The sequence below is a fragment of the Triticum dicoccoides genome, chromosome 6A, assembly GCF_002162155.2.
Source record: "Triticum dicoccoides isolate Atlit2015 ecotype Zavitan chromosome 6A, WEW_v2.0, whole genome shotgun sequence".
In the NCBI taxonomy this organism is placed as follows: Eukaryota; Viridiplantae; Streptophyta; class Magnoliopsida; order Poales; family Poaceae; genus Triticum; species Triticum dicoccoides.
The window spans coordinates 579896383-579912253 of NC_041390.1; the positions used below are offsets into that span (position 1 = coordinate 579896383).

At 44.5% G+C, this 15871-nt stretch overlaps 1 protein-coding gene across 3 annotated transcripts; it reads right to left on the reverse strand.

Moving 5' to 3' along the window:
* Positions 1-2532: 2532 nt before the first annotated feature.
* On the reverse strand, positions 2533-12843 carry LOC119318111. Of its 3 annotated transcripts, none has more exons than XM_037592635.1 (20): positions 12544-12843; positions 11262-11576; positions 10106-10297; positions 9913-9996; positions 8934-8993; positions 8704-8748; positions 8437-8636; positions 7295-7858; positions 6853-6979; positions 6575-6772; positions 6351-6440; positions 5649-5711; positions 5392-5466; positions 5243-5293; positions 4740-4817; positions 4347-4481; positions 4146-4253; positions 3809-3874; positions 3444-3561; positions 2533-3073 (listed from the first exon to the last, which is right to left on the reverse strand). In XM_037592635.1, the coding sequence occupies exons 2-19, from the start codon at positions 11565-11567 to the stop codon at positions 3493-3495; spliced, it is 2511 nt and encodes an 836-aa protein (XP_037448532.1). In that variant the 5' UTR covers positions 11568-11576; positions 12544-12843; the 3' UTR covers positions 2533-3073; positions 3444-3492. The 3 variants fall into 3 exon arrangements, with proteins under 3 accessions (XP_037448532.1, XP_037448534.1, XP_037448533.1); XM_037592637.1 differs by having other exon boundaries at positions 11262-11582; XM_037592636.1 differs by having other exon boundaries at positions 11262-11614.
* Positions 12844-15871: the final 3028 nt, after the last annotated feature.

The window sequence follows — 15871 nt, forward strand, 5'->3', positions numbered from 1 at the left end:
TGCGGGCGCCGGAGCTGTCAGCAGTGAATGCTAGATGCCCTGGTTGGTACTACCTGGAACTTGCAAGGACGGCTTTGCTACTTCAGGTTCGCTTGCTTGATACTACACATCCCCGCAAAAATGCTACATGCATCGACGGACTCATTACGGGGATTTTACGGACCTTCCAGCCAACTAAACTTGCTCTGTCCGTGGCCGTGCGCCACTGGGTCGGCTGAGGATCACTTGGATGCCGCGTGGAACGAGAAGCAACGTGACGATCGGATCGGAGGCTGTACGTGCTCCGCCGTAGCCGGTGCGCACGAGCAGGGGACACTGAGCCCCGGCGAGTCCGTGCGATCGGACGAGGGAGCTCGATCGAGTGGAGCGCGAGTGGGACGGTGGGGCTAGTGCAGGACGCATCACGTAGACGGTAGGTGCACTCAGGCTGAGAGGCAGCACGAGGGGGCGGACCAGCGTGCAGCAGACCGCAGCAGGGGTGAACAGTGCTCGTGCACAGCGGAACCGTTCCCACGCAATAATAATTGCCTCGCCCTGCTCAGGTCGGCATGCTGGCCGGCCGGAGAGCGGGGAGGCCGGCGGTCAAGGCTCAAGAAGACCTCCTCCGCGTTGCTTTCATCGACCGAACCGGCCCATGGGGAGGGATCATGCCTGCCAGCCTCACCTCGCCTGCTACGCACACGTGAAACAGGCAACGCAACGCAACGCGTAACACGGGACACATGCATGCGCAGCACCGGCCGGCCGCTGCGAGGGAAGCGAGGCGGCAGCGGTAGTAGCATCAGGAGGCAGTCGGGCAGCGCGGCAGCGTCTTTCCAGCCTGCCTGGTCAGTACGTGCGCGTGTACCGCTGCGGCGCGGCATGGCGCCACTGGCCGGGCAGCGGCACATGCAGATGCAGCAGCCAGCGGCAGTGGGGCGGTCGGAAAGGCTGCACGCAGGCAAAGCAGGGGCGCGTCCAGGCGGCGTGACAGTACGACGAGACGACCGCCGGGTTTGAAAGCGGTGGGTGGCGACTGCCGAGCGGTACTCCCTCTGGCTGGCAGGCACATTCACTGCTACCGCCCCACGGGCAAAGCAAAGCAATGCCTTTCCTTCCTTTCCCTGCACACACACGCGCGCCTCCTGTAGCGTCCGACGCCCCCAACTTGACAGATCTGTTCGATTCGATTCCATCGCCACTGCCCGGTGGTTCCTCGCTGATGGAACAAGAGAGACGACGCGAGGAGGCCGACCTGGCTTGGCTAGGGAACCGGGAACCAATTTTTTTTTTTTTGAGGAAAGCCATCATGGCGATTTTTATTGATCTGGAATCACAGTTACATCATCAACTAGCACAACACGAATAAAACCTGAAGGTTCCTGCCAAGAATGGTTCCCCTCACTAAATCTAGCCAGATTATGGGCTGCTCTATTAGCTTCCCTAGGGTAGTGTGAGAAAATTACACGTGTAAAATTTCGGCATAGAAAAATACATTCTTTATAAATGGCTGCCGCCACACCTAGAGAATTGCCGCCATTTTGCATGACTTCCACTACTTCCATACAATCACTTTCGACTAGGAGTATGTTGCATCCTACATTACCTGCAATGATCAAACCATCACGAAGTGCACATGCTTCAGCGGTCGCCGGTGTATCAATGAATGACATACATGAGCTACCCCGGCAATTGGAGCTCCTGTATAATCACGAATAATTGCCCCTGTTCGCCCTGTACCTGTTTCCTCATTAAAAGCAGCATCAACATTTAATTTCACAAATCCCTCTGATGGTTTAGTCCAGTCATGTCTGATCACTTTGGCAGTTCTGAGTTTCTTCACTCGAGCAAAGTTCAAAGCCAGCACCGAGATGGCTTGAGCTGATCTGATCGGTGCTTGCAGCGCCTCACCTCTTGTGAACTTCCTCCGTTCCCATCATGTGTACCAGGAGGCTACAGCCACAAGATCACACCTCCGTATACCTGCCATCATAGGCACATTGTTAGTGTCTAACAGTCTAGAGTGCTCCGTATCTATCTATCGGCTTTGCATCGAAAGGAGGCCAACATGGGACGGGTTCAAATCGGTCTCTCTCTGCTTCGATGTGAACCAAAGGCGGGAGCAGTGGTACGTTTAGGCTGCAGGGCTACCTGACTCGAGACACTTCTTTCTAGGCCTTTTCACTTTGACTGGGACGTCGTAAAATGGCTCTCTCCGAACGGAGTCAATGGCGCTGTGCCAGCGACAAGAGACAGCCGGTAAGAATCTGGCCTACAGCAATAAACTCGAGTCAGTAGTAATGGTCGCAGCAATAGTCCAACGTGCAGAACCGATACTAACTGAGGCCTGACGCGCCAGTAAATTAACTTCGCCTACAAGAGATGCGTTGGAGTTTCATCATGGCAGACCTGCAGCGTCTCGCCGTCTTCTGCCTTCCAAGCAGTTTAGGCAGACTATCGGCGTTCACATAAAACGGCGGATTCGGACAAGGACGGCATCTTACAACAGTTGAGACGGCTACAGCGTACAGGGATCTGAACAAAACCGATACATCAAACTCCAGACAGCAGTCATAATTTGATGATGAAAATACTATGTATATCACACTCCAAACTGTTTCTGTACAACACAGAACGTCACACGGCAAAATTGAGATACAGATAGTCCTTCGACATTGCATCAGTTTTAACTCTAGTTTGTGCTTAAATTACTGCAGTATATGTTTCTGGTTCTCTCTCCCCGTATACCAACTAGCTGCAGAAGTAACATTAGGATCCCACGCCCGGGGATTCTGCATTGTAGGAAGAGCAAGCCAGAAGGTTCCTCATGGGAATGACTACTGCCTACAAAGTCTTCTGCATGAAAGCAGAGCTAATTTACAACAGCCCGACGGGCATTTTCTGGTATAACATTACCTGGATCTCCTCAATACTCTACAGCTTCGCCAACAGTATATGGGTCGTCCCTTGCAGCTTCTAGTCCACTATGAGCTGCCAATGTGATCAAAGGCAGCTTCTAGTCCACTATGAGCTGCCAATGTGATCAAAGGCAGCTTCTACGACGATATGTACAGTTGAGCTCAACATTGAAAGGCTGCGATGCGAACCAATCCATCAGATGTTATTTGAAGGTACTGTTTTTAAAAGCAGACATACAACATAATTGATAAAGCTGGTAAAAGACGGTTAGCTAGAAAAGCAATAAGGATAATGGGCAATGCTAGCACAGGGAACTTTCTGTCACCTGATTGACAGCATAACATAGGATTTGTGTTTTTGGGTTACAACGAAGGTCTACAACCAAAGCTACAGACCTAATAAAGCTATGCTCCTGTACCTAAGGGCTGAGGCAAATGCTAACAAGTTTAAAGCTATAAATGCTTGTAACTGTTGTTTTGCAAGAGGGCGAAGAAGTGATGCACAACGTTTATACAATATAAAAAGAGCCAACTTTAGTTTTTTACCTTGAAAAAATCATGTCCCTGATGACAGTCAAAACGTCAGGAGAGAGACTCAGTCCTTCTGATAAAAGGAGAGAACTAGGTCTGTATGTACCGAGAACAATTGTGTGTCCAGAAACAGCTGTCAACAAAATCGAATAAATTGCATATATTAGTCTGTGCCGCAGTATATGTCTCACTAAACACGCATATGCCTATCACATGTAAAGTGGCAAAAACGATTCTTGCAAAAGATATAAAAACTCAACCAAAAAGAGAAGACCTCTAAGTATTGCTCAACCTGAGAATCAAGACCTTGAAGCATTGTCCAAATATGGTACTCAAACTATATTGAAGGCAATGAAAATGAGAAGGTAGCAAATTAATACCTTCATAAAAGGCCTATCACGGGCTGGAAAAGAACCAATGAAGCTCTCTCTTAAAATTAAGGAAACCTGTGTAAAGACAGTCAGTAATTAGGGGTGTTTTTTATGTTAAAAAATAGACTCAAGTCAACAACAAATATTTTACAAATGTTTACAGTTGGCAACTGGTAGTTCTTTTTATGATTAAAAGAACAGACTCAGAATTAGCAACAGGTATCCTGCACTTGTATATATCTTTGCTGGTAAAATCCTGTTTAGTAACACACTGAGGACACAAGACAATTTGTTCAACAAAAAAAGGCACACAAGAATACACAGACCATGCATTTTGACAACATACCTTGTCATTGTTGGATTGCACATTGGTAATAGTGTGAGATCTTAAGTTGGAGCACAGAGAATCAAGGTGGGATCTAAGAACTGCCAAGAAACCTTTAGCTGCTTCCACCTGTATGCTCAGAAATTTAGAATGATGTCAGAAGTGAAAATCCACAGGATGCAGAAAATGCTTATACTTCAGCACAGAAAAACTATAACAAACCTGGGCATCTGTGCATTCATAGACAGGGCGCTTCCTAGCGAGATAACTTTCACCCACAAGTCTTGAATGATACGGCCGCAACGCAGAAAGCAATTCTTTCTGTTGTGGAAGTTGCGGTACTGAAGCAGACTTAATCTACATTCAGCATGATTTCGTCCATCAGTAATAGCTTGTCGCATTATTTACATCATCAACCATGATACTACAGCATTAGATGCTTTAAAAAATTATACTACAAGCTAAACTGATGATGTACAAGTCCCCAAATCAGCAAATTTGTAAAAAGGAAATAGGAAAGCACTACGCAGGCAATACACAGTAGTGGACAGAATTTGTCTCCAGAAAGTAACAAAATATCACAGGTAAATAGAAGGTAATACACTTTGCAGGCACCTGATTCTTGTTGGCATCAATTATCACAGCATTTGCTAGCCTGGATTGCAGATCAGGTGTTTTGTTCTGCACACCAACCTAAAATGACAATAATTGTTAGTCGTGGACCAGAAAGCTCGTGGACCAGAAAGCTCAAATTAACTCAACAAAAATTTATTTCAAATAGATGGTGATCGATGTGCCAAATTGCAACCAAATGGACCAATATGTACATATTTGGTGTTCACCCAATGTGAGATATGTATCTCTCCTTCAATCCCATCCCCCAAAAGTATCCCCTTCTCATCCCTCCCTGGCTACAGGCTTGCTGGATAGGCAGAACAGATCCCATCACTTCAGACAGGCGGTAAATTTAGCCCAATTTTCTTGCCTTTCTGTAGGGACTGGGCCTAACTGCCTTCCATCAGCCTTAGTGTGAAGACTAAAAACATATCTCTACCGTTTCTCCACAATTTTCTCTACTTTAATCAAACCAAAATATGCCAATAAGCTTGGGAACTCACAATGTATGGAACAGGCGCGTCCAGAAAATCCAGCATGTCATTTGGCAAAACCTGTATTAAATGATGCAGACATCACAAGAGGTAAGCATGAATACATTGCCTAGCCATCAAGTTCAGATCTGAGCACTCAGAGGAACAAATGTAAGTACCGGTATGAGTAGACTCTGCCACTGATATGGCCGTATTAGAGGTATTATGGATAAAACTGAAGCTGAAAGCATTCCCTGGTCATCAAAACAATATTCTTTATTAAATAACAACTCATGTATGATTGTTCTATTTGCCATAACAGAAAATTGTTAGCTAACACACAGATCAAGAAAATGATCAGATTAACTGGTGTGCAATATCAACACAAAAGGTGTGAATAAGAATGTCAAAACATGTGTGAAGGTTGGAACAATACCAAATTAGAACAGACAATAATAATCTGTTTCTCCAGGAGCGCGGCGGCAAACAGCGTAATTACCTGTCAATAAAATTAATTCCAAGTTGGTAACTACAGGTAAAATTAAGTGCTCACAAGCAATTTATAGACAATCAGTTTGGTGCTCAGACAAATCAAACTAGAGCCCAAGAATGTAGAATGACACATCAATCAATCATTACAGTAAAAAAAGGCATAAAACATTTACTCCAATGGAAGTGTAGAAGTACAGTGTAACAAAAGTGATGCCAAGGATCAAGAAAGGAATGCATTAAAGTGGATAACACACTACATGCACTAAAGCAACCAATTAAAATTCCATGTTGCCCTCTTTCAAGAACAAAAGGGATTCTTCACTAACAAGGTTACATCATATACTTAAAGAGTAAAACTAACAGATGATGCAGTTTAAAAAAAACTGACAATTTGGTTGTGAACTGTTTATAAATCCATTGAAAGATGTGCACATCGAACAAGCAAACCAGACACTTGCAAATATTTGTGACTACAGGTTCAAAATTATAATAAGAAACAATTAAACTCTTGGCAGGGGGCTCTCACATTTTGTATGTTTGGATGTGGGTTTTCCAACGACAGTCTCAAGCAAATAGCATGATAGAAGAAATAACTAGGTTCCGCAAAGGAAACATTTCATCTCGGGAATAAATAAGGGATACTTACATGTTCCAACCTGAGGCATCCACATATTGTTGCAACAGCCCATGTGGATAAAGCAGTCGATTCCTCTTCAGCGAAGAGTGCATTACGCATCTGAAATAGGAATAGATATGTCACGTGCATATTATTGTTCTTATATTTATGATATTAAATATAACAGACGTGAACGTTACACCAAAGTAGGTCAGCGCTAAATGCATAATGTGGCACTGCATCCCGTAAATTACCTCAGCCACCTCTAAGCTTGTATCACGTGACCGAAGATCAATAGTCGACCCGGCAAGATGAAGAGCAGTTTCACCTGGCCGATGAAACTTCAATGAGTGCAGGTGCTCCAACGGATGAAAATTAAGTGATGAACCCCTGACAGGACACTGCAACTGGTAGTACTGACAGACAACTTGTAGAGATCCATACTTTTTGGCCTGGAGAAAACATCAAGTTACTCAACAAATTCACAGAGAGGAGCTGAGCAAAATATTGCATAATTTCATGCATACAGAACCTTAGCCCATCGCAATATACTGTTGTGCCCGACTACGTCTCCATGACCAATGGAAGATGGCTCCTCCAAGTCCAAGTCGGGGGTATCATTTCTCAAATTTATGCTTTCAGAAGGAGAGTCTTGGGAACTGCAGAAAATGGTGATGACTGTTTTACTATTTTAATCAGGGACTGATGCACACGTAAAATATAGTTTGCAAACAAGCGTACTTCGCATTCATAACGTGTCAACAGTTAATAACAGACATGACAAGAGAATCTGAGGTAAGAAAATAATAACTGAGAGCAGCACAACAGTTCCCACCAACCTGTATTGGTTATCTAGCTATAATGTTAAAAGTGTTCACAGCAACATTAGGGGTCAAGACTAGGCCGATTGTGTGTTGAGGAAAATAGCAGGCTGTGCTAGAAGCTAATTGATTTGGAGGATACCATAACCATACCTTGGTGATGATTCAGATCCTTCACTAAGGCGAGACCGTATAAGCGGCAAGATAGTATCATTGACAAAGATATCAAGTTCTCCATCAATCACATCTTCATGTGAAAGAACATGAGAATTTTCCTTGGTATCAGATTCATTCGGAATGATGGGTAAGGAATCCGGTTCATCAAGCTTAACTCCAGATACACCAGTCGCTGTATCTTCTGAAACAGAATTGTCAGACTCTTCTGCGGTATAACACTGAGTAGCTGTTCCTGTTACAAGAACATTTTGTTCTTCTTTGACAGGAGAACCACTTTCCTGTTGGACTTCTAGGGAGATGAAGTCCAGTTGGTTCTCCCTACACTCAGAATTGCTGTCCGTGTCAGAGAGCTGCTTTGGAGAAACTTCCACGCTTGGTTCAAAGGATTTTTCTACTGTTGTACAACCAAAATACAGTTCTTGTCCTACGCTTTCGGAGCCTTCACAGATATCACCATCCTCACATTCCTCTTCAGGCGATAATGAGGTTAGCATGCTAACACCATCCGTGAGCCATTCAAGTCGTTCTTCCATAAGAATACTGCATAAGAAACACGGCAGACACTTATGGAGAGGCAAATGCAAAGGATAGACCATCAATGCTCAATGTGTTATAGCATCAAAGACACCCGTGCAAGAATGTTTGACAAAGACTCAAGACAAATCAAACCAAAAGCTTCCAGAATGTAACATTAATACCTTATTCGTACAATGCAAAATTTATGTACTGTAACTAGAGGACAGCAAAGTGCTGTGCAAAATATGGAGCAGATATACTAGTTGCAGGGTTGAAACTATACTGATAGATCCAAAAATAGAAAATGAATCTGTAAGGTCATCAATGCAACATAAAGCTCAGACATAAGGATATTGGAAAATTATATGAATGAATAACTTGCAAACATAATTTCTAGAAGAAAAAATAGAAGAATTTTGCAAATTCATTACAGATTAAGTAGAAAAAATAGAAGAATTTTGTAAATTCATTACAGATTGAGTAGGTTTCCATTTCTACCACCTCAAAAAGATTGACAAACCAAAAGACTCAAACTGAAGAGAAATTCAGATATTACAAATACAGTAAGATAACCGGAGATAGTGGAGAGCACTGTACGCTACCTCTGCAGCACCCCAAAATGCAGTTCAAAGAATGGCAGCCTAGACAGGATGCAATAACACCGTGGCGTGGTTACTACATAACGACTCCGGCGTGGAAATACAGGTTTCTCATTCGTGAGCATCGAAACTAGCTTTGAGGGTCTTTGTACAATCTCTTCCACCAATACACAGCATCCATATAATGTAGGATCATCAGCAACCTGCAAACTCTCAATGTCAGAGCCCCAGTACAGTGAAACGGTGTAAGAGAGAAAGATGTAAATATACCTGTAAACGGAAGACGAAAGATTGATTGCTTTCTTTTAGATGTTCCTGAAAAAGACAATATAAAAAGTAAGATTCACATCAAAACCTCAAATAGACTAGATTAAAAAGAAAACATGTAAGATGTTACAACTGCAAATCTTGCGGCATAATCTGCAATGTGGTTGGAGGAGAAACTTCACGACTACAGAGATATTATAAGAATAAAACACGAACTGAGCTGAGAAAGTCACCTGCCCTAGGAGAATTTCGTTCAGCTCGCTGAATGATGGAGTCCGTTCAACAGCATTAACCTATTACAAATGTAAATATAGGTAAATTATTTGGTAAGAAGTGTTTCTATGCTCTTCTTATAAGCTCTGCACAAGTATTGAGGAAACACCAACAACATGAAGCTAATTCGGGCATGAAATTAGGATTATGGACCATACTCAGCCACAAAATTTAGCAGTTACAGATTTGCCAGACAGAAAGTAAATTCTATCTGAGATTTCCAAGATCTTTTGTACGAGGGACAACACTATATTAGTCGATTGGAGCATACAGAAAAAGAAGGGGTGGGTATCAGTGTGTATGGCGAGGGCAATGGACATACTGAAACTTGATAGCCGCCAGATGACTATTTCTAGTTTCACTGTTTTTATCGACTAAATTTCCTGGTACTGCTTGTTCTGATTGAATATTTACTTGGCATGTCACTGTATGTCGAAAACAGTCAAAATGACCACCTAGTCCATAGCCCATAGGAGTGTGTCTACTCCAGCCCTATATTTCAGACCTGTCTAACTGACACCCCAGGCTTTTCTCTAATGGACCCCCTGAGGAGATTTTTATCACGCTATTGCACTATTTCATTCGTGGTGGATGTAGACAACTAGGCTGGTGACTCAGCAGGGGCCGGACATGCTAGTGCCAACTAATATATTTTTTACTTTTGTCTTCTTCTCTCTCGACGTCTCCTCACTCTGTTTCCTACACATGGGCATTGCCAATTTTTTTTATTGTATTATAATTGGAAATGTAACCCAGGTGGCAAGTTACAGTATTATGAACTGAACCAGACATAACAATATGTCAACCCAGTAAACAAGATATAACCTATACAGGAAGCACCATAAAACTTGGTAAAATTGAAGTTTAATGTATAATCGTTGCAAACGTTTATTATACAGAAATGCAAAGTATCAGGGTTATGTAGTTCGAATGGCAGACCTGTGCACCTCCAGGAAGGCAGAACGAGACGATATCCTTGTACTTAAGCGGAAGAGACCTCTCAGGGGGGTATGCAAAAAGGACCTTAAGGACAAGACAAAATATCCTGAGGTTCAGACACATGAAGAAAGGCAGCAATAGGACCTCCATTTTATAAGAACATGCAACAACAATAGATGATGTGAGTGATAACCTGAGGTTCCAAATTTGATACAGCATGAACTTGGTGGTGGTTGTTGCCAAATATATGTCTTGATTTCTTTGCATCATCATCATTTCTCCCTAGAGCAATGTTTTCTAGCTCATGGATATCTGCCTGAGGAGGAAGCCCAACAATCACTATGCTCTCAAAAAGATGTGATGGTTCTTTGATGCACCTATTACCCTGTTCCAACCAAAAAAAAAAAAGAACTTGAGGCACTATGCTCTTCGACATTTGCCAAAATTACCAGTCCTACTAGTTCCAAAATGATAGGCCATTTCAGCAAGAAGCAGTCGGTCAAATAGAAGCAACAGCCTACATTACATACCTATCTATTGCACTTAAATCAGATTTCAGTAGAACCCCAAAGGCAAAAAAAATTGTGTATGCAGGCGTAATAAATACTTATACACTTCTGTAGAAGGTACTTGGGGGTATGCAGCCCAAATTCAAGGTTTCCAAATGAACAAAGGTTATTTCTCCTTGATATCAAAAATATGAGACTGCTTCACACTATGACTAACATGAATATCCGAACAGCAGAATAGCCCTTGCAGCTCAGAAGTCAAATACCCAAACCTATAACCCAAGCATAACAAAGTTTTTCATGAGTTCTGAGTAATTTAGCAATAATTGATCAATCACTACTTGATAGGCTCCTAACCAAAAGATTCCAATTAAGAGCTATCAGTGACAGGACTCCACTTGTATCAAACATGGAGTATAATTTTCTCTGACAATGACCCTTCAAAGCAACATTGCATGAATGTAGACATTAGAGCAATACAGATAATAAAACAAATGGCATTGTGTCATGTGACCACACATAGACTATGTCCTACATAGAATAGTAGTGGAAGAAAATCAAGTAGATATAATTTGTAGCATGAACTGCAACACGAGTTTTATGCTTGAACAATAGCTGCAAACAAAGACACTTTGAGTCACTGCAACTACAGAAATTGGCATGGTTTTGTTGAACTTATACCGAGTAGTTTGAAAAGGCAAGTATCACAGCAATCATTAACATTACAGCTCTGACTAAGCACCTTAATTAATCAGCGTAGTATATCCCACATTCCCACACCACGTAGAGCACAATAGATAGACATGAATTGAACATAGGTAGTGACATAGGAGTACATACCAATGACTTCTGCTGGAACCTCGACCACTGCCGCTTGTGTGTCGTGAGAACTTCCGGGTTGTATGGTCCAGACACTTCGGGTGAATTTGAAAACCCTTTCATTATCTTCGAGAATTGCTGCTGCAGCTTCTGCATTGGGCTGCCACTCTCTTCCCCAGACGAATAGACGACAGACGGCTGTGTTGGTTGCACGGTGGCAGCTGAAGCAGCGGCAATAAATGCTCTCGCAACCTCTTCGGTTGTTTGCATCAGGTGCGACGTGTTGAACTTGACCCCTTCAGACCCATCATTCTTGTTATCCACCATCCTAAATGCCTGTTACTTGTGCAAGCAAGGACATATTCATTTCAGCACTGTGATCGAGAACACGAAGACAAGCCATATAAGCATCAGGAAGTAAGAATTAGTACATCACAGGAGCACTTACAAATTAAAATCCCATCTGATTAAACTGTTTTTTTATAACTGAGTATTTGGCTATGTATATTTATTCTGTACATCTTTCACGCTCAAATAGGAGCTGAATAACATAAAACTTGCCCACATTTAATTCCAATTTACCCAGTTGTAGCATGTACCCAACAAGTAAACCATGTCGTCAATCAGCTTTGAATCACCTAGATTCAACTGGACTGGACCTTATCAGCCATCACCCACAGAAAGCAGCTAAATTGGTGACAGCTCCCTGGTACGGGACAACAAATTCAGCTTGCATCTCACTCCAATATCCAGCCAGAAAGCCACCTAATAACTAACTGTGCGTACTTTTTCCGGTAGTATCAAAGCCGTAGCCAAAAGCGCCCCACCGAGTTGGCCACGCACCTTTTCCGCTAGTATCCATCAGTAAGAAGAGCATGTGGCGGAATCTAAGAAAAGCAACACCGGATCAAAACAAACCCACATACATAATCCGACGCTGCTATTATTGATTCCTTGGACTCTACTATCGATTTCTCTACCTACGAAGTAAAGAGTAAAAAACTAAATCGAGTGTGCAATCGTTTGGCCTGGACCGGAATTGCAGAGACCAACCACTCGATCTCGGAGTTTGACCCGGGGGTCGCCCACCAGAATCGCCGTTTGACTGCTGCCCCGAACCCCCCGCCCGCCGCGCAGGCAGGGGGAAGCAATCGCGGCGCGGAAACCGCGCGCCCCGGAGTTCAGACCGCCCCTAGAAATCGACGGCGGGGGCGCCGCCCGTCGAAGAAACGCCCGGGAAGATCCGCGGGAAACAAAGCAGAGAGAACTGCTAGGGGGAGAGAAACCCGTCGAGCGGGCTCACCTGGGCGGGGATGCTTTTCCGGCTCGCTGATCCCCCTCCTCCGCTGCTGCTCCGTGCGCCGCCGCCGCCGCCGGACGAATGGGTGGACGGTCCGATGGTCTTCTCCCTCCCCCTCTCGCCTGCCTTCCTTTTCCGTGTTTGTGCGGGCTCTAATGAATGAACGCACGCACGCACGCGGGGCTTGGATCCGCCGGATTAACGCACGGTAGGCGACTCGTTACGAGCCAGGGAAGCAGTTTTAAGTGGCGTGATTTGGTTTTTGGTGTGGGGTTTGGGCAGGGGATTTGGAAAGCGGGCGGGTTTGTCGTGGGCGGCTCCGACTCTTCTCTTCTCCTCTCCTCTCGCTGCTCGGCTCAGGACTGCTGCCTGGGGCGCCACCACCTCTCGCTGCGCGTGGGCCCGGGCAGCGGCGGGTTGACCCCGGGCCGGTCTGGCGCTCTGGCTGGCCTCGGGTGTGCCGTGCGCCGCTCGCGGCCACGTCCCGCGCACGCTGGCGCGTGGGCAGCTCTGGGCGGAGCCAGCGCTGCACACGGCTCTTTCTTTTTCTGTTTTTTTTGGTCAAGTTTTTTTTTTGACATCATTTGCCAACGTCTGATAGTTGTGTGTAGTCGGCAGCAGGCCGGCGGGAACGCGGGAGATTTCCCTGCTTTGATGGAGCACCATCATCATATTGTAAAAATAATAGTGTGATTATTTCTAGTAGTAGTATACTTTTTCTGTATGCAAATAATACTGCTGCTGGTTAGGAGGCGTCCAGCAAAGCTTGGCGTTCGCGACCAGCTTTCCTGTCAGCCGAGATTTTCTACGGCGATAATGCTGGATGATGCGATGCGAGTCGTTATCTGTCCCATTCCTACAAAGCATCGATCACACCCTGTGTGTGTTTTGGACTGTGGATGGCTACGTTGTGGATAAGCACGCACGCAAGGGACGCTTGAGGATGGTACTGATCGGAGGAATTTCTCGCTATCCTCGACAATTCGTGTCCCCAAACTTCCTTTCTCCTTTTCTTTCTTCTCTTTCCATACTGATGATGATGATGACTCTGTTTTATTTTGTAGTGCAAATTGTTTTTACGAGTTTTGGGGGGTGGCAAGGTTCACGAGGTGTGGTGTGCGTGCGTGCGCTTGGACTTGATTCCGGTCCGTCAAGACTGGGTGGGGAGACACGGTCCCTTTTTTTGACCGGTTCTAGTGAATTCAGGCCGATGGGAACACAAAACTACCACGCGCTAACCACTCCCACTTCGGTTGATTGACTACTACGTCCCTGTGGCGTCGCCGTCGGCGGCGTGGATCCTCCTCCGGTGGCTAGATCGATCGATCCGCGCCGCGCCGTGGTTGCCGCGCGCGCCTTAAATTTGATCCGGGCGTGAAGCTTACGCCTGCCGGCTCGGCTCTTTGCACGGAGGCCAAGGAAGACCGCACTGCTGGTACAGGTACGCCAGTACAGGTTGCACCCTTCCATAAACGCTGAACGGTGCAACCATGCGCGCGGCGGCCGCACCGGATCATCGAGGGACGTGGACGACGGCGACGGCGAGTGCCGACTGCCGAGTGGGATGCCCTTTCTTTTATTTGCGCCATCCCCGGCGTGGCGAGAAAACCGCCCGGTCCGCACGCACGGCGCCACTCTTCGCTTTGTCAGCTTTATCGCCGTCATGGTACCACGCTATAGTCGTAGTCAGTGTCCCCTCACCCGGAAAAGATTATTGAAGATAAAAAAATAATGTAACTACTCCTACTACTTCGTTTTATTATGCTAAAAAATAAATAAATGATTCGATGAGTGAGGATGGTCACACTCACACGCGCTCGCAGACTGCCTGGGCACGTATCAGACTCGCACCAGCCCATGCCCGCATGGTGAGGAGGCGGCCCGGCATGGGGAACATGCATGCATGCAGAAACGCCGTGTGCCTGAAGCCAGCTCTATTCATTTCGCGTCCAACCTTTGCTGACCGTAGCGAGCGATCCGGCGATGTTCCTTTTCGAAAGATCACTCGAGTGAGGAGATCTCAGAGCCTGAATTTCCACTGAAATGTGGCAAAACCTTCAGAAATTACAATCCTCGACTTCATACGGAGCAAAATGAAGAAATCTACATTTTAAAATACGTTTATATACATTCGTCAATTAAAATATCTAAAAGAGACTTATATCTAGAAACGGAGGTAGTACAATACGCGAGGTGATCAAGCCCTACTGTCTAGCTAGTAATTCTTCTTTTAATAAAGCTAGATTTTTTTTTGAGTTGTTAACAGAGCTAGTAGTTACTAATTAATTATATGACAAAAAAAAAGCATGTGGCCCGCGGGTGCCCGGTGACGCGTGATGTCGGACAGCATAATCTCTACTCCTAATGAAGCAGTTGGTAGGATTGCGTCCACGGTTTATTTTCGTCTGGTTATATTTCGTCTGGTTTATTTTCGTCCGGTTTATTTTCGTCTCGTATCCCACCACCATATCTCCTCACATTGATTTTTTTACCCTCACAATAAAAACTTTCCTAACTTTTCCAAAGTTTCCTAACTAGACACGTTATAAACGGGCATGTACCGATAGCACGTTATCTCTACTCCTAATGGAGCAGTTGGTAGGATTGCGTCCACGGTTTATTTTCGTCTGGTTATATTTCGTCTGGTTTGTTTTCGTCCGGTTTATTTTCGTCTCATATCCCACCACCATATCTCCTCACATTGATTTTTTTACCCTCACAATAAAAACTTTCCTAACTTTTCCAAAGTTTCCTAACTAGACACGTTATAAACGGGCATGTACCGATAGCACGTTATCAATTAATAAAATTTTGTTTTATGACAATCAATTCCAAATCCTAATTTTCCTAATGCATCGATCTTTGCCTTTTTTAAGTAGTTATTTTGATAGGGAGGGTTTAGCCACGAAAATCATCCCTCCATCGTCGGCTGCATCCCTCACCCACGTCGTTGTTGCAGGATCTTCATCCGTCATCCTGATCTCTACTCCTAATGGAGCAGTTGGTAGGATTGCGTCCACGGTTTATTTTCGTCTGGTTATATTTCGTCTGGTTTATTTTTGTCCGGTTTATTTTCGTCTCATATCCCACCACCATATCTCCTCACATTGATTTTTTTACCCTCACAATAAAAACTTTCCTAACTTTTCCAAAGTTTCCTAACTAGACACGTTATAAACGGGCATGTACCGATAGCACGTTATCAATTAATAAAATTTTGTTTTATGACAATCAATTCCAAATCCTAATTTTCCTAATGCATCGATCTTTGCCTTTTTTAAGTAGTTATTTTGATAGGGAGGGTTTAGCCACGAAAATCATCCCTCCATCG

Excerpts from the sequence above, each read along its gene's own strand:
- LOC119318111 (XM_037592635.1), bottom strand. The coding sequence starts at position 11,567 with ATGGTGGATAACAAGAATGATGGGTCTGAAGGGGTCAAGTTCAACACG. Across the intron at positions 4,482-4,739 it reads TTGATGCCAACAAGAATCAG|ATTAAGTCTGCTTCAGTACC; the intron begins GTGCCTGCAAAG and ends TGCTGAATGTAG. Across the intron at positions 4,254-4,346 it reads ATGAATGCACAGATGCCCAG|GTGGAAGCAGCTAAAGGTTT; the intron begins GTTTGTTATAGT and ends CTGAGCATACAG.